At 40.8% G+C, this 18150-nt stretch overlaps 3 protein-coding genes across 3 annotated transcripts; all 3 read right to left on the bottom strand.

Moving 5' to 3' along the window:
- Positions 1-433: 433 nt before the first annotated feature.
- asb14a (ankyrin repeat and SOCS box containing 14a) lies at positions 434-7714 on the bottom strand. Its single transcript, XM_058373023.1, has 10 exons — positions 7604-7714; positions 7126-7305; positions 6653-6705; positions 6435-6566; positions 5294-5452; positions 4092-4337; positions 2872-3043; positions 1984-2527; positions 1069-1222; positions 434-939 (listed from the first exon to the last, which is right to left on the bottom strand). Exons 2-10 carry the CDS (start codon positions 7251-7253, stop codon positions 734-736), a joined length of 1794 nt encoding a protein of 597 aa, XP_058229006.1. The 5' UTR covers positions 7254-7305; positions 7604-7714; the 3' UTR covers positions 434-733.
- A 1622-nt stretch (positions 7715-9336) lies between these two features.
- On the bottom strand, positions 9337-11246 carry LOC131342295 (aerolysin-like protein). The gene is made up of 2 exons (XM_058373024.1): positions 10765-11246; positions 9337-10595 (listed from the first exon to the last, which is right to left on the bottom strand). Exon 2 carries the CDS (start codon positions 10515-10517, stop codon positions 9558-9560), a length of 960 nt encoding a protein of 319 aa, XP_058229007.1. The 5' UTR covers positions 10518-10595; positions 10765-11246; the 3' UTR covers positions 9337-9557.
- A 3516-nt stretch (positions 11247-14762) lies between these two features.
- On the bottom strand, positions 14763-18122 carry rps23 (ribosomal protein S23). The gene is made up of 4 exons (XM_058374211.1): positions 17995-18122; positions 17316-17475; positions 15060-15180; positions 14763-14953 (listed from the first exon to the last, which is right to left on the bottom strand). Exons 1-4 carry the CDS (start codon positions 17996-17998, stop codon positions 14807-14809), a joined length of 432 nt encoding a protein of 143 aa, XP_058230194.1. The 5' UTR covers positions 17999-18122; the 3' UTR covers positions 14763-14806.
- Between the last annotated feature and the right edge of the window lie 28 nt (positions 18123-18150).

Below are 18150 nucleotides of genomic sequence, written 5' to 3'. Positions count from 1 at the left end.
AGATGGATGGATTTGGGATTCAGCCTGGGTGTTAGTGATTAGTTAGTTGGAGCTAATAAAATAAAAGCCCTTTTAGTTCAACGAGGAAGATTTCTGTTATATTTAAGCGAAATAAGATGTATATTGTTATAAATTAATAATATAAACATATTTATTATTTTCTAATATAATATTTAAACATAGATAGATAGATAGATAGATAGATAGATAGATAGATAGATAGATAGATAGATAGATAGATAGATAGATAGATAGATAGGTTTGTTTGGGGTCAGAGCTGATGCTTGACCTGGGGTGGCATGGCTTATTTCCAGGGTGGCAGGGTCCACCTGTGGACACACCCCTCCCTTTACTAACCCTAGCAATTTGTCATATTCTAGCTAATGTTATAACGTTTACACATGAAATTAGGTTTGTCAGAAATTTATTTATCTCAAGGTCAGCTTAGCTACAAGGAAAAAGTACACACACACACACACACTGTGTATTTATCTTCTTAGTCCAAAGGGCAGTGTATTTCTCCAAATCCAGCATTTAGATAAAGTACATGACTTACAATAAAAAAAGCTGATTAAAAACATTACAATAAAAGTTTTAATGTCATTAATTTAAACAGCATCTTTACAAAACACATTTGAATGAGTTCATTAATGACAATCTATACATTTATGATTATGTAGGTGCTAAAACCAGCCAAGCTGATCACACAATCATTTGTAGAAACCAATCTTATTCATCCCTGACATTTTACATCATCATGATTTGAGCTTTTCCGTTCGTGCATCTGCCTGTAAAGATCATACTCTTTGTATAAGACGTAATCCTTCAGGCGTTTCGGCAGAGGCAGGAAGCTCATGAAGACCGGAGCTCTGAGACGCAGCCGTCCCAAACATCTCCTGATGGTCAGTCGGCACAGGTGCTGCAAGCAGCGCGTGTTCTCTAGAGGATTCAAGACAGGAAGTGGAATCTATTAGGAACCTCAGTGAAAACTTTACTGGGTGTGGATAGAAATTTTTAAAAAAAATTAATAAAAATATGAAGCTTGTTTCACACCACACATATGTTCACCTTGAATCTTGCAGATTTCTGGCCACTGTTTTTGCTCCATCAGTGTTGCCTTCATTTTGCCACAAAACTTGACGTGATCGACGTAATCTAGCATGATACGCACCACACTGCCTGAAAGGTGCTTCAGCCAGTCGACACATATCACCTCACAAAACTGCAGGAGGGGAGAAGGAGAGAGAGACAGAGAGAGAGACAAAGAGAGAGACAGAGACAGAAGTGCAATCAAATTCAAGTAGCTCAGGGTGTGCTCAATTAAATCAACAATTATGTGTAATACCGTTAACGAATTGAAAAAGTATCTGGGTGAGATTAGTCTCAAAGATCCAATACCCACCAATCAGCCATAACATTATGACCAGTGACAGGTGACGTGAATAACACTGATGATCTCCTCATCATGGGCCCTGTTAGTGGGTGGGATATATTAGGCAGCAAGTGAACATTTTGTCCTCAAAGTTGATGTGTTAGAAGCAGGAAAAATGGACAAGCGTAAGGATTTGAGCGAGTTTGACGAAGGGCCGAATCGTGATGGCTAGATGACTGGATCAGAGCATCTCCAAAACTGCAGCTCTTGTGGGGTGTTCCCGGTCTGCAGTGGTCAATCAATCAAATTTATCAATCAAAATTCCTTTTCTACATGACTTAAAGGACCTGCTGCTAACATCTTGGTGCCAGATACCACAGCACACGTTCAGGGATCTAGTGGAGTCCAATGCCTCAAGGGGTCAGGGCTGTTTTGGCAGCAAAAGGGGGACCAACACATTATTAGGCAGGTGGTCATAATGTTATGCCTGATCGGTGAAGCAAAGATGCCAAAATCAGACATGTATACTAGTATACTGGCAGAATAACTGGACATCTCAGAATCATTGTTTAATGATCTGAATTGTGGAGCCTGACAATGCAGTATCTAACCATGGTGTCTTTGATGACAGTACAGCTCCAGCCTTCGTAATCATCAGGCACATGAACTCTGTCCCCGTACGGACAGTCGAAGCAGCGTTGCACGTCGTAGCCGTAGTTAAAGAGCATCCTCAGCAGAACCTCATCCTTCAGGGCGTACTGCAGAGCTGAAGGGAAGTGTGTGGTGTTCACCCTGCAGAAGTAATTGACGTTGGCGCCGTACCTCAGCAGGGTGTCGATCAGTTGGTAGTTGCCTAAGCGCAAGGCCACCTGCAAACACTTCACCGGGTCCTGGTTGGGCATCGCGCCGGCCTCCAGGAGCATCTTGGTGGAGTGTATGTCTTCATTGGTTACTGCAAAGTACAAGGCGGACCTGCGCTGGTCGTCATAATTGCGTCTCACCCAGGGTTGAAGCATGAAGTTGGGGTCATAGCCGGCGTTCAGGAGCATCTCTAGACACTGTATTTGACCGCCGGCTGCTGCCGAGTGCAGGGGGCTCATGCCGCTGTCTTCCACTGCCTCCCATGTGGTCACTGGGATCAGCAGAGCCAGAGCTCTAAGAAAGGAAAATATTTGTTTTCTTTAAGTTGCAATTTGAGTTCAGTCTCCTCAATCTGCAAGACAACTGGATATAAGCAGAGGAAAGAAGTTCACATACCCTAATAGATCATGTTTTACAGCATTAAAGTATAAATTTAATAACTGATTTAAGAACCAGTGACCCTCTCTGGATCAGCGAGACCTTCAATACATCAAGTACTCACCCAAACAAGAGAGTTATTTATTAGCAAATGATTAAAATATCCTGCAGTAGAAATGTTTACTACCACACATGCACTTTTATTGTAGAATTTCCTTCTTGTGTATAAATCTCAGCGAGAGTCAGAAACATATCCGTACTTCGCATATCCGCGATGGGCCACTCTGTGGATCGGCAGGTGGCCTGTGTGTTTGGGAATATTAGCATCAGCGCCATACTCCAGCAGCAGAGAGATGATATCAGGGTTCCCGGATGCAGATGCTTCATAAAGGATAGTGGCCCAGTCTTGAGCTTGAGAATCCACATCAGCTCCTGTAGTCCAAATACAAGTGATTTTCTACAATCATTATTATTTACAGCATTTGGCAGATTCCTTCATTCAGAGTATTTCCATACATAGATATACACTATACTGCCAAAAGTTTTGGGACACCCCTTCCAAATCATTCAATTAAGGTGTTGTTTTGCAGGGGTTGGGCTTGGCCCCTTAGTTTCAGTGAAAGGAACTCGAGTTCAGTCTGGAGAAACTTCACAGAGTCCTGACCTCAACCTGACACAACATCTTTAGGATGAATTAAAGTGGAAACTGTGAGCCAGACCTTCTCGTCCAACATCAGTGCCTGACCTCACAAATGAGCTTCTAGTGGAATGGTCAGAAATTCCCATAAACACACTCCTAAACCTTGTGGAAAGTCTTCCTAGAAGAGTTGAAGCTGTTATAGTTGTAAAGTGTGGGCATTCATGTGCATGTGAAGGCAGATGTCCCAGTTTTGGCCTGGCTCAAAGTCTCCGCTCTAATTCATCCCAAAGGTGTTCTATCAGGTTGAGGTCAGGACTCTGTGAAGTTCCTCCACACCAAATTCCCTCATCCATGTCTTTATGGACCTTGCTTTGTGCACTGGTGTGCAGTCATGTTGGAACAGGAAGGGGTCATCCCCAAACTGTTCCTACAAAGATGGGAGCATGAAATTGTCCAAAATGTCTTGGTATGCTGAAGCATTAAGGGGCTGAGCGTAACCCCTGAATTCAGTGATTTGGAGGGGTGTCCCAAAACGTTTGGCAATATAGTGTATTACATATATATAATTTATACACCTGAGCAGCTAAAGGCCTTGCTCAAGGGCCCAACAGTGGCAGCTTGATATCCCTGGGATTTGAACTCACAGCCTTCTGATCAATAATCCAACAACTTAACCACTGAGCTACCACCTTCATATTAGTTGCTAAAAGAGCTTCATCAATTTTTTAGCAAACTGTAATTGGAACGGAAAACATATTGCCCAAGTAATCCTGCCTCCAGAGTCTTAATGCTAATTGACAGATTAATGCTAGTGCTTAACATTCCCACACGCTTCCAGACCTCGGCGCAGGAGTTCCCGTACTATCTCCATGTGGCCACCTTGTGCCGCCAGGGCCAGAGGCGTGAGGCCGTACGTGCTCCTGGGATCGGGATCAGCTCCAGACTTTAGCAGCAGCATTGCAATATCTGTCACGCCTGAACGGGCAGCTTCGTGAAGAGCCGTTCTACAGTGCGCCAACTTTAGGTTCACGTTGGCATTGAAGCAGAGAAGGAGTTTCGCCATGTCGTAGTGGTTGTTTCGTATAGCTGTGGGAATGAAATGAAACAGAAAAGACACAGATCTGAAATACAGAGCTTCTAGTGTTTGCAAGTCAAGACAAAAATGTAAATAATTTTCCAGTAAAGGACGTCCCTGGTTCCATAAAGTTTATGAATCCCTGAACTAAACAAAAAAGTTTTGCTATATTTATAGACTATAATACACAGATCAGGCATAACATTATGACCTAATATTGTATTGGTCCCCATTTTGCTGCAAAAACAGCCCTGACCTCTCATGCTCTGTGTATTCTGACACCTTTCTATCAAAACTAGCATTAATTTCTTCAGCAATTTGAGCAACAGTAGCTTGTCTGTTAGATCGGATCACACGGGCCACACTTTGGTTCCCATGTGCATCAGTGAGCCTTGGCCACCCATGACCCTGTCACCGGTTCACCACTGTTCCTTCCTTGGACCACTTTTAATAGATACTGACCACTGCAGACCGGGAACACTCCACAAGAGCTGCAGTTTTGGAAATGCTCTGATCCAGTCGTCTAGCCATCACAATTTGGCCCTCGCTCAAATCCTTACTCTTGTCCATTTTTCCTGCTTCTAACACATCAACTTTGAGGACAAAATGTTCAGGTGCCATGATGAGGAGATAATTCACTTTCACACTGATACTTCACAGTGTTATTAACTTCACCTGTCACTGCTCAGAATGTTATGCCAATGTCACACTTGTCCTAAACCTCACTGCTAAGCCTGAAACAGCAGATACTTAAAGAAAAACCTTTAGTGTGAGAAGGAACTCCATTCAGCTACATTCAGCTCACAGGGCCAAAACAAAAATAAGAACCAAATGTTAATCATGTCTTGCCCATGAAGTTTCTTTCCCTCTAATAGCAACTATCTGTCCCTAATTATTCACAACCTCACCAACTATAACAAATGAACCTGTTGATTTGAATTGATTTAAAGTGTTTTCTTTGACTGACCAATGACGAGAGGAGAGTCTTCATCATTGTCCAGACAATCTGGGTTACTCCCATTATCCAAAAGATAGCAAGCGTTTTCCAAGAGACCCTTCTCTATAGCCGAAAAGAGGGCCGTCTTGCCCCGATGAGTTCTCCTAGACTTAGCGTCTGTGGGAGATGCTGTGGTAAAACAGTCAGAATCCATAAAACAGGTTAGTGAAACAAATGCTTTATATGGATATGTGAGTGAGATACACTATATTGCCAAAAGTTTTGGGACACCCCTCCAAATCATTGAATTCAGGTGTTGTTTTTCAGGGGTTGGGCTCGGCTCCTTAGTTCCAGTGAAAGGAACTCTTAATGCTTCGGCTTCATACCAAGACATTTTGGACAATTTCATGCTCCCAATGTTGTGGGGACAGTTTGGGGATGACCCCTTCCTGTTCCAACATGACCACACACCAGTGCACAAAGCAAGGTCCATAAAGACATGGATGAGTGAGTTTGGTGTGGAGGAACTTGACTGGCCTGCACAGAGTCCTGACCTCAACCTGATAGAACACCTTTGGGATGAATTAGAGTGGAGACTGAGAGGCAGGTCAAAACTGGGACGTCTGCCTTTACATGCACACGAATGTAATATGGAGTTGTAACCCCGCCCTTTGCAGCTATAACGGCTTCAACTCTTCTGGGAAGGCTTTCCACAAGGTTTAGGAGTGTGTTTATGGGAATTTAAACATACGTTCCTCTAGAAGTGCATTTGTGAGGTCAGGCACTGATGTTGGACGAGTAGGTCTAGCTCACAGTCTCCACTCTAATTCATCCCAAAAGTGTTCTATCAGGTTCAGATCAGGATTCTGTGAAGTTCCTCCACACCAAACTCACTCATCCATGTCTTTATAGACCTTGCTTTGTGCACTAGTGTGTAGTCATGTTGGAACAGGAAGGGGTCATCCCCAAACTGTTCCCACGAAGTTGGGAGCATGAAATTGTCCAAAATGTCTTGGTATGCTGAAGCATTAAGAGTTCCTTTCACTGGAACTAACAACACCTGGAACTAACAACACCTGAATTCAATGATTTGGAAGCGTGTCCCAAAACGTTTGTCAATAGTGTATGTGTATGTGGTGAATGTGGTAACACAGGTCATTTCTCCCCTGACCTTTGAACGTGATCTCCAGGATTTGTTGATTGCTTTGCACGGCTGCCTCGTGTAAGAGGATCTGGCCGGCAGTGTCCTCCTCGGAGAAAGCAGACTGGTGGCTTGTAAGCTTACAAAGCTCGGCTTCATGACCTGATATGCAAACAACGAAACCAAATGACCGACCCCAACATACAGCACACGAGCGATGATCAAAAACACTCTCCAAATATTCTCACCTCTTTTGATAGCACTGGATATTTTATCCCTTTCTGGACTAGTTTGGATTATCCTGTGGATAAAAAGACTGTATTAAAAAAAAAGCAGGAATACTGCTATGTTTTTCATCCTCATTTTTATCCATCTCAGAACATTACAGAAAACTTGTTTACTTAAACTGTCCATCTATTGAAAATATAAGGGTAGTTGCAGAATGGTGGAAAATCTTACAGCTAAATATTGTGAAATGGAAGACTGGACCTCATCACACTCCCAATACAGAATACATAGAACAAAAGACGGCTTAGGAAACTGTTATATGGTATTTTCTGATGCATTGTACATGAATTTGTGTAATCAGACCTACATAACTATACTAATGCTACATCAAATCACACTTTTCTACATAAAAAAGTACCTCAATATCATTCTCGTCCACGGTAAACCTTACAGATCTAAGATGAGGCCTTAATTGTTTGATGCAAATGTTTACCTGCATCCATCTTCAGATAAGATGTCCTTAAACTCAGTCTGCTTATTGCTTGCCAGAAGGCTCTGCTCTATCATGTACTGAGTCGCCACATCTTCATCGCAAAGCTCTCCTGACGTCTCGAAATCCATAACGGCGGAAACTGACAACTCCAAGACACCTTCTCCACCATGAACAGCGTGCCTCAAAGAAAAAAAAACACACACACTCAGTCTGGAAATCTGACGCTGTTCATATCCCGTGTGGTCTGTAAAGTTGAACCTGAACCTGAAAATCAGCATCGATTGCATTCGTAAGGTTTTTATCCACCTTATCGTGGTTATAAATAAGACATTCTGCAGCACAGCTTCATGATGGAACTGTAATAAAATTATTCAGCGTTAACATGCAATTGAATGTTAAATAGCTTTGGCTAAATACAATGTCACACACCCTTTATACAATATAATCCCAAATGATGAATATTTAGATTAGCGCTTACCTAAAAGAAAATGTTATACCGCTGTTAAATGTTGTGCAACTCCTCAGCTGCACTCGGGGTTGTTTGTGTCATGGCCCTGCTATAAATATCTGATCATGGGACAAAACAAGGCCACTCAAGTGGCCAGATCCAGTGATCCTCTGTAGTATAAATCTATTTGGTTTTGCAGCTAAGACACACGTGTAAAACAACATGATTCCTTCCTTTGTCTGCTTTATGTCGTTATTCGTTATTTTTCTAAAGCGTGTTATTCAGTGACCGCTATAAATCATCGACTATCTATGGTCTATGTGGCTATGGAATTAAGGAATGCAGTTGTAGACCTGGTGACAGCTTTCAGGAGTTTAAGGAGTTAATGACGGGACACCAGGCTGGAAGGCGTTTGTTCAGGAGTGACGTAGCGTTCATTTATCAATGTCATACGTTGTGTCTGTGTAGGTCTGGAACATGTGGTGTAGAACATTTCAAGACGGTTAAACGTGGCTGCCTTAAAAACGTGTGTAAACTTGAAGATGAGTTTGGTTTTGAACCCACAAGTAGTCGAGATGATGGATATTACATTAGGTTTGTTCAGTTACGTGTGTTATCATACCATCAGAGCTCAAGTGGTTAAGGCTCTGGGTCATTGACAGGAGGATCGGAGTTCAAGCCCCAGCACTGCCAAGCTGCCACTGTTGAGCCCTTGAGCAAGGCCCCCAACCCACCCTGCTCCAGGGGCGCTGCATCATGGCTGACCCTGTGCTCTGACCCCAATCTCCGAGGATGGGATATGTGAAGAAAGGATTTCATTGTGCAGTACTGTATATGTGACCAATAAAAACAACTTAATGTAAAGTGTACCTTATTAGTGACTCAACTGAATCTGGTCTCAGTCTGCTTCCTACTGATTAAAGGAGTTATTTACATAGTATTACAGTCTACGGGATATTTATACGGGATAAATAAAGCAGCTTTTTTAAAAAAAATTTATGGTTTGTTACTGTAATGAATTGTCCATGTAGACTGTTAGGAATATGTATAAAGGGGAGAGAGATTTTTTTAAACTTTCAAGTGGATAATTTAGCCATTTAGTGCTACAGTTTCCATAGGCCATAGAAGCCATAGAACCAGCATTAACTTCAGCAATTTGAGCAACAGTAGCTCGTCTGTTAGATCGTATCACCCAGGCCAGCCTTCACTCCCCACATCCATCAATGAGCCCTGGTCGCCCATGACCCTGTCACCTGTTCACCACTGTTCCTTCCTTGGACCACTTTTGATAGATACTGACCACTGCAGACCGGGAACACCCCACAAGAGCTGCAGTTTTGGAGATGCTCTGATTTAGTGGTCTAGCCATCACAATTTGGCCCTTCGTCAAATCCTTGCGCTTGTCCCTTTTTCCTGCTTCTAACACATCAAACAGTACAGTTGCAGCAAAGAGTACGGAGAATTTACTTCAAGAGAAATGAAAGAGACCACAGAATACATAAAGGGTGCGTGATGACCAGAGTAAATGGTCAACAGGACGGTCTTATTAAAAGTCCCGAGACTGTGAGCGGATGAGTGCTGGTGTTTGCTGGGAGTTTGAGTCCGTAGAGGCCATCTTAAGGAGTGATTAATGCTTGAATGTATACTTATAAAGTTAAACTCCACTAAACTTTTGCATTAAATCTTAAGGTTCCAGTAAAAGAATACCATGTAAGCAATGTCACACAACACACACACATATTTTAGCACGTTCTGTCGGTCATTTTTAATTCTAACATTACGTTTTCTAACATACAATTCTCAAAATTTACCACCAACAATTGAACTTAGAGATAGATAGAACAATTCTATTGATGGAAATCGTTACAGATTGCACAAGAAGCACAAGAAACATCTTCACAGCAATTAATAAGAGAAATGGTAATCATGTAATAAAATGGTTTGAAGAATCAAACCAAATCCAAATTAATCTTTTCTGTAGCATTTACAGGGTGTTCGAAGATTCATTCATCGTTACTTTTGCGTCAGTGTAACTGAGCCCTCTGTAGATTCCACTGGTATCAATCTCCATCACGCTGTGATTGCTATCGTAGCAGGTAATCTGGACTGTGCCAGTGTAGGGGAGATCAACTGTAGCCCGGCTAATTGTGATGTTCACCGTCATGGTTTTCCTTGGAGGGACTTTTACGAGAGCTGTGAGCCGCTCAGTTTTCTCCTCAGTGTTCTCTAAACTAAATGAGCACTCCCTGCCCTCCGTGAGCCCAAATCCAGCTGATACGTCCACAACCTCTGGAATTCCTGCTCTCACATCCATTTTAAAAAAGGTCTCCATCTTGTTGGCCACAGACCAGGATGACTTTTTGGTGATTGTTTTGGAGGTTTCTAATGTGTGTTCTTGAATTTCAGAAGAGTTGTTTTGGTAAGTAATGGATCTGATTTCCTCAACAGCGACATTAGGTATCACACTATGAAGCGTGGGATACTGAACATTTATTAGCTTGGCAGACTTGATTGGCTTGATGAATATGAAGCCTAAGGAATCGATATCTGCACCGGAACGGCCTGAAATTCCCATGCAGATCCCAGATCCCACATCAACCGGATATTCTGTCTTCAGCCTCCAGTCTGTCATTTGTGCGAAGAACTCACGGGAGCGATTTGTCTTGAATTTGATGGCACCCAGACGTGTTCCAGCTCCATTTCCCCAAAGTGAAAGGGAAGTGAAATGCTCTCCATCTTCAAACTCAAATTGTGAAAACTTCCCTGCAGGTTCACCAAATTGCTCGGACTGGCCATCAGCTAGCCAAACCTTGATGGCTTTTATCTGCCAGCCGCCGGCCCAAACCCAGATCTTTCTCAGTGTGGCTCCATTTCTAGTACCTCTGAAGTCAATTTTACCTCCTCTATTCCCTCCAATTATAAGGACGGGTAACAGGCATGACATGATTTGGCACTTAATGTTTCCCCAAATCAAATTTTTTTGCTTGTGCAAACATACTTAGTAATGAAGCTGATTCTGATTCTGAAAAGACAGACAGAAAAATGTAGAATTAATATGCTAAAATGGAAAAGGAATTATTATTAAATATTACAATGCAATTAAGTGTTACAAATTCTTCAAATCAATAAAATGTCACACCCCCTTCATACTGTATAATCCCCCAATGATGAATGTTTAGATTAGTGCTTACCTAAAAAGAGTTATAAACGCTGTTAAATGTTGTGCGACTCCTCAGCTGCACTCGGGGGTTACTGCACCCATGGCCCTGCTATAAATATCTGATCATGTGACAAAACAAGGACTCAACTGGATCTTGTCTCAATCTGCTTCCTCCTGATAAAGAGAATTATTTACATAGTATGAGAGTCTCCAGGATATTTACACGGGATAAATAAAGCAGCCTCTAAAACGTTGTATTTTTTGGTTTGTCACTGTAATGAACTGTACATGTAGACTGCTAGGAATATGTATAATGGAGAGAGAGAGAGACTTGTTTAACTTAGATAACTTAGTAGATACTGTAGTTTAGCCATTTCGTTTCCATACGCTTGGGATCTAGTTAAAAATAAATAGTCTGTCATGTGCGAGAAGAACTCATGGGAGCGATGCTTGGACTGGTCATCAGTTATCCAAATCTGCATGGCTTTTGTCTGAGATTCACACCGATCAGGCCTAATATACTGTTGGTGCCCCGTTTGCTGCCAAAACAGCCCCGACCCATCCTGCACTGTGTATTCTGACCCCTTTCTATCAGTACCAGCATTAACCTCTTCAGCAATTTGAGCAACAGCTCATCTGTTGGATCGGATCACACGGGCCAGCCTTTGCTCCCCATGTGCATCAATAAACCTTGGCCATCCATGACCCTGTCACAGGTTCACCGCTGTTCCTTCCTTGGACTACTATTGATAGATACTGACCACTGCAGACCGGGAACACTCCACAAGAGCTGCAGTTTTGGAGATGCTCTGATCCAGTCATCTAGCCATCACAATTTGGCCCTCGCTCAAATCCTTACTCTTGTCCATTATTCCTGCTTCTAACACATCAACTTTGAGGACAAAATGTTCACTTGCCACCTAATATATCCCACCCACTAACAGGTGCCATGATGAGGAGATCATCAGTTGTATTCACGGCACCTCTCAGCGGTCATAATGTTATGCCTGATCAGTGTATATCACAAAGTTCATGGATTTGCAAAAGATGTAAATATAATAATTACAGACTACAGTGACCGGTCCACTAAAAAAACAAATATGTAGTATCTGAGCAAATAAATAAAAAAATATATATGTAAAGTGACACAAAATGAGACAATGAAGCCACAAAAAGAAGCAGTCTTGTCTGGCTGAATTCAGAGGCATTTCTTATGACGCAATATTTTAAAAATCTTTTTGCTATGTGTATTTATAAGTCTTGCCTTTGCAGAATTAGATATGCCAAGTTCCTTCAAAACATTTCCCATTTATTATATATATATATATATATATATATATATATATATATATATATAAAAAACCTACTCACTCAGTTGCTTAGCAACAGCCTCCGCAGTCTCTAAATAGGGGAGTGTATCATGTGTCTGCCCTCAAAATCACGAGTTTATTTAATTGTCACTTATTTGTATTTTCCAACTCAGCCTTTCAAATCTTCAAGTGGCTGCGGCAAAACCCTCTTACTTTTGTTATTCACATCACAGAGTTCTCTCCTACAGAGCAGCCCGAGTGCAGCGTGTGTGATTGCTCCAGCATGACTTCTGCGAGAGGCAGAGGCAGAGGCATAGCGGCCTGCTGAGAGCGATACTGAACAAGGCAGCTTTGCTGGAAAGGAAAATATGTGACGAGAATAGGTGAAGGGAATATGCCACAACATTCGGTTTACTTACATAAGAAATTTAGTATCCAAAAATCCAGTTAGCTCTGAAAAACATTTGTGTCCTAAGAAAGCTCCTGATTCTGTGTAAATTTACCTTTAAAGATGCTCAGTAATGTACAACGCTTCAAATCATAGTTGATACGGATTACCCTGTCAATTACATGCATTATGAACTGATGTAGTGCAAGTTTATATCAATAAAATAAATTAAATCAATACAAATTAGACAAGTCTTTCTTTATGTGTCCAAAAGTATGAGTACACCTATATGTGGTTCTTTTCCAAAATGTTGCCTTACAGAGGGAAGCACACAGTTGTATAGTATGTCCATGAAGACATGGTTTTCCCAGTTTAAAATAGAAGAGCTTGAGTGTCCTGAACAGAGTCCTGATCTCAACCTGATAGAACACCTTTGGGATGAATTAGAGCGGAGACTGTGAGCCAGGCCTTCTCGTCCATCATCAGTGCCTGACCTCTCAAATGCGCTTCTAAACCTTGTGGAAAGCCTTCCCAGAAGAGTTGAAGCTGTTATAGCTGCAAAGGGTGGGTCAAATCCATATTACATTCATGTGCACGTAAAGGCAGATGTCCAAGTTTTGGCCTGGCTCACATTCTCCTCTCTAATTCATCCCAAAGGTGTTCTATCAGGTTGAGGTCAATACTCTGTGCAGGCCAGTCACCAAACTCACTCATCCATGTCTTTATGGAGCTTGCTTTGTGCACTGGTCATGTTGGAACAGGACATCCTCAAACTGTTCCCATAAAATTGGGAGCATGAAATTGTCCAAAATGTCTTGGTATGAAGCTGAAGCATCAAGAGTTCCTTTCACTGGAACTAAGGGGCCGAGCCCAAACCCTGAATTCAATGATTTGGAGGGGTGTCCCAAAACTTTTGGCAATATAGTCTATCTACCTATCTGATCTATCTAGCAAATATGAGACTAAATCTGGAACACGATGTCCAACAAGCACATATCCACAGTACATGATGCTCAGGTTATCACAACCTTTCAGCCATATAGCGTATGTAATTAGATTAACTTGTCTTGATATTGCCACTGCTTTAACGGTAATATTTCTAGCACATATGGGAAAACATCGGAAGTCAGATGGAAAATCACGAGTGCCGATGCTGTCGAAGGCAACCGAGCATACGGTCGGCTTTTCACACCCATGTGCTTCCGATGGCTAATGTTCCAGAAACAGCAGCTGCCCCCTGAATATGTGGTGGGACTCAGAAGCCAAAAGGTGTGCTACTGCAACATTTAATTACGTCTTGGGACATGAACCTTTCAAACTGTAGGGAATTTTATATATATATGTAAGATAATTCAATCATTGTATATAAATGAATTTCATATTCATATTACATAAATATGGTTTGAATATTCACAGGTATATTCAACATATACTATATCCTTTTAATTATAGATTTAGAAATATCATTTTCAGGCTTCCCAGGGCAATAAACAGACCGGCTTAATTTCCCAAAAGGAAGTAAGTTTGTTCTCAGTACCACATGGCTGATGTATATTTCTATTATCGAAGCTGTTGTGTCCTGGCCCAGCTTTCAAAGTCAGCTCAGCACCGTCTGCTCTCTATAATGAAGCACAGCGGGGACTTTTGCGGTCAGTTGGTTTCACATGACCAAGGGGGCAGACAGCCAACAGCCTACATTCAGTCAGAGCTGTGGTCAAGGCAGCTACCACATCCATAATGCCATGCCATATACATGTGTGCTTGCAAGTAGTATTATATTGCCACCTTTCAGGGACAATTCTGCTTAGAAGGTTGCTTTCCAAGACCCTAAATTAAAATAATCTTCACCGAGTATGTATTAACACATTTCCTGTGCTCTAGGAGAAAATGAGATTCAAGATTATAAACACTGACCCTAGCAAAAAACACTAAGCAAAGACTTCCACAAAAATATTTCTGCCATTTATTGAAATGGACACCAATGGACTGCTTAGTTATAGTCCGATTAAGCAAATGGAAACAGTTCCCATGAGGCTCATTTTCAACCAATCACAATCATTAGAGCAGGTCAAAAGAACGGTATCACTCAACAGCCTCTAGTATGCTTTATAGATAAATTTTATTCTTTTTTAACCTATGCATTGTTAACTGTAGTAAAATAAACTATTTTAGTTTAGCTCCAGCTACTAAGTGCAGGAGATTTATTCACACAAGATATTTTACCAGTTCATGTAAAATACAACAGAACTCCCTTTAAATACAAATTATTCTAGAGACAGACAACACAAAGTCTTCAAAAATCTTATTCTTGAAAAAATAAGCGCCACACAGTTTGGTTGTTGAAAAACTGATTTATTGTGTTCTGGGCATTATATTTATGACCTAGGTCTCTCCTTCTTGCCTTTGTAGAGGGCCAGGAGAGAAACGTTGGCCACCTTCACCACCTTGAAACGGACTCCAGGGATATCACCCACGGCGTGTCCCTTACGACCGAATCCTGCCACCAGAACCTCATCGTTTTCCTGTTAACGCAAACGCAACCAAAGTCAATTCAGAATGAAGATCATTTATTGAGCATACGGTCAACATTAATGAATACTTCAGCAGGAAAACAAGTTCAAAACGTACCTCAATGAAGTTCAGGCAACCGTCGTTGGGGACGAATGCAGTGATCTTCTTGCCGTTCTTGATCAGCTGGACTCTGACGCACTTCCTAATAGCAGAGTTGGGCTGCTTGGCTTCAACACCACTGTGAAGGGAAACAGGAAGTCAAACGTTTAAGCTACAGACGAGATTGAACACTTGAAATCCCTGTGAAGTGCCTAAAAACATGCAAAATTGTTCAACGTGTTGACGTAATTTCCACTGAAACTTTAAGACCAGAGGGACATACAGTAGCTCCTCCCACTTTTAAAATAATTGACAGCTGGTACAGTATAGGTGGAAACCTGTATAAAATGCACGTGTAACAGCCAAAGACAGATTTATGACCCATGCATGCTGATGTTTCTCACTTAAAAACAGCAATGCATTTTCTTTCTTTTTCCTTGAGGTGTTAGCTTTTCCGACCTCTGTCTAGACTGGACAGAAAATCTGAGTTCATCAAAGCTGCTGATCCACAGGGTGGTAGAGACTAAGTTTTAAATGCGTGTATCTTCTAAATTCTGATGTCATTGTTTTGGATCACACTAGCTTATAGATAACTAAAGCCAACATGCATACTAAAATCCATAAAACTTCTATTTTGATTTCATGGCCACTTGCATTGAGAAAGAAATCATTCATGTAAAGCTTTGAGTGAATTCTAGAAATCTAACCAACATCCAATTATAATCTGGAGACTAAATTTAAGACTAGCAACCGGTTTTAAAAACCATGCTTATTAAACCAAGACTAAACATTTCTGGAGAAATTATGACCTCCTCCACATCTTCTGGGTAGAAACACTGAATCCTGTTAAGATCCTAATATTTGTTGTTCTTGGAGGAAAACCTCTGTGCTTCAGGTGTTTGTGGCAGTAAACAAATTAACAACCACCTTTCCAGCACCTATCATAAACTTAAATTCCTCATGCAACAAAACTAAACTTTTACTCTATAAAAAAAACAATCAGTTATTGATGTAAATATAAACTTGCCCTCTCCACAATCAACACACACTCGGGTCTATTCAAATAAATAGACAATTTATTGATCCCATGAGAGAAAATTCTTGTGTTACAAGATACAGCACACTACAAAATAAAATTTTATATTATATTATTCTAGCGTTGGCTTCCAGGAAACACTCTACATGTACACAGAGTTTCATGATTTTTACTCCAAGAACGACAAACATTACGATTTTAACAGCATCTCTTTACAGGAGGATGCCGAGGTCAATGCATTTACAGAAATTACTCAATTCAACTTATTTGCATAGCGTTTAACAACGGACGTTGTCTCAAAGCAGATTTACAGACATACAGAAACAGAAGGGGAAAAGAAATTAAAGTAACTCTTATCCCTAATGAGCAAGCCTGCAGTGACAGTGGCAAGGAAAAACTCCCTGAGATGATTAACACTTGCGCAGCTAGATGAAAAGAATGTTTCATTGCCGGACATGGATCGAATCTTAGTTCTAGCATTAGTTTTTTTGTTCTTCTTCATCAGTTAAACTCTACTGTATCATACTGAGTGTGCTTTTTCAGTGTTTTCCTAAGCCACACTTTAATTTTTATTTATTTACTTTATTTTTTAATTTAATTGTATTATCATAATTATATTATTTACCTATTGTACTATTACGTTGATCCTGTCTTTTGCGTTTTTCTTTTGTAATTAAAGTAAATTATAATAATTGATATGAACATATTTATTCTAAATTAGATTCTATTTATTTCTAAGTTCTATTGTATCACACTGATTCAGTGTTTTCCTAAACCACACTTTTTTAAAAAAACATTTAAAAAAATTAATTGTATATCATAATTATTATTATTTATCTGTTGTACTATTGAGTTGATCTTGTCTTAAGACTCATTACGTTTAACAAAAAATAAGTTACCTATAATCAGATTTATACGAACATGTTGATTCTAACCACAACATTTACATTTCTACTTTAACTTTTCATTTTACAAGAACCTTGGTAGTAGATGTGTAACGTAGCACCTTAAAAACAATTCTATTTCTTAAAATGTCCAATTTAATCATTAAGATGGGAAAAAGCAAGTGTTACCACACCAGTGCACTCTTTGGGGGGGGGGGGGGGTGCAAGTAAGGAAACTCATCAACTCTAGTGCTTATTTCCCTTTAACATGGAATCACCCATCTCTTGTGCTGTAGGGATCATTTAGAGAGAGAAATAGGCAATAAAAACACACAAAAAAGATCTAAAACTTACACTTTCTCCAGCACGATTCCTTTGGCGTGTGAAGCTCCTCCGAAGGGGTTAGCCTTCAGGGCCGTGCCCAAATGGGCCTTCTTGTACTGTTTATCATGCCACTTCTGCTCACGGCGGTGATCCCGCAGTTTTCTGGCGGTACGCAATCCACGGCACTTACCTACAGGACACAAAAACACGATAAAAATCACTGAAAAAATCGCTAAAGCCGCCCTGTTTCGTCTGCACGTGCGGAGTAACTAGGGCACTAAGGGTAGAGCACTTCGTGTTAAAACGAGAGCGCGGTTTGGAACACAGCCGCATCTCTCTTTACTCATTACCGCGCCTGAATAAATTACAAAGCGCTCCAATTTCAACACACTGACACATTTTAAACACTACAAAAACACACTTTGGTCACCCATTTGGATTTGTGACTGTATTTATAGCATTATTTGTTAGCTGTTTCTGGCACGCGCTCACTGAAGCCATGTTAGCTCTCAATATGGCGTGTCGGCTCTCCACGTTGTCGGGACATAAAAACTAAAAAAAAATCCGTACAGCTACCCCACAAACGCACGCTCTACCATCGAGTTCGAGTATATAACTGTATTACTTTAGTTTATATATCATTAGTGAAACGTATATTAGTCGCGAAATACTGATTTAACGGATGTTTTAATTGGACTAAAGCGCATACCCATGTCGGCTCGATGGAAGTCCGGGGAGGAAAGAAAGATCCCAGAATGCTTTGCGAAATTGACGCTTGCGCAGGTTTTATAGGTGTCCACTGAAATGCCTGTTTATAAAAGAGCATGGGTTTTTTTTCCCTCTTTGTAAAAAAAAAAAAAGACAT

Source organism: Hemibagrus wyckioides, linkage group LG21 (genome assembly GCF_019097595.1).
Source record: "Hemibagrus wyckioides isolate EC202008001 linkage group LG21, SWU_Hwy_1.0, whole genome shotgun sequence".
Lineage (NCBI taxonomy): Eukaryota > Metazoa > Chordata > Actinopteri > Siluriformes > Bagridae > Hemibagrus > Hemibagrus wyckioides.
This window is presented reverse-complemented; position numbering and strand designations above follow the sequence as displayed.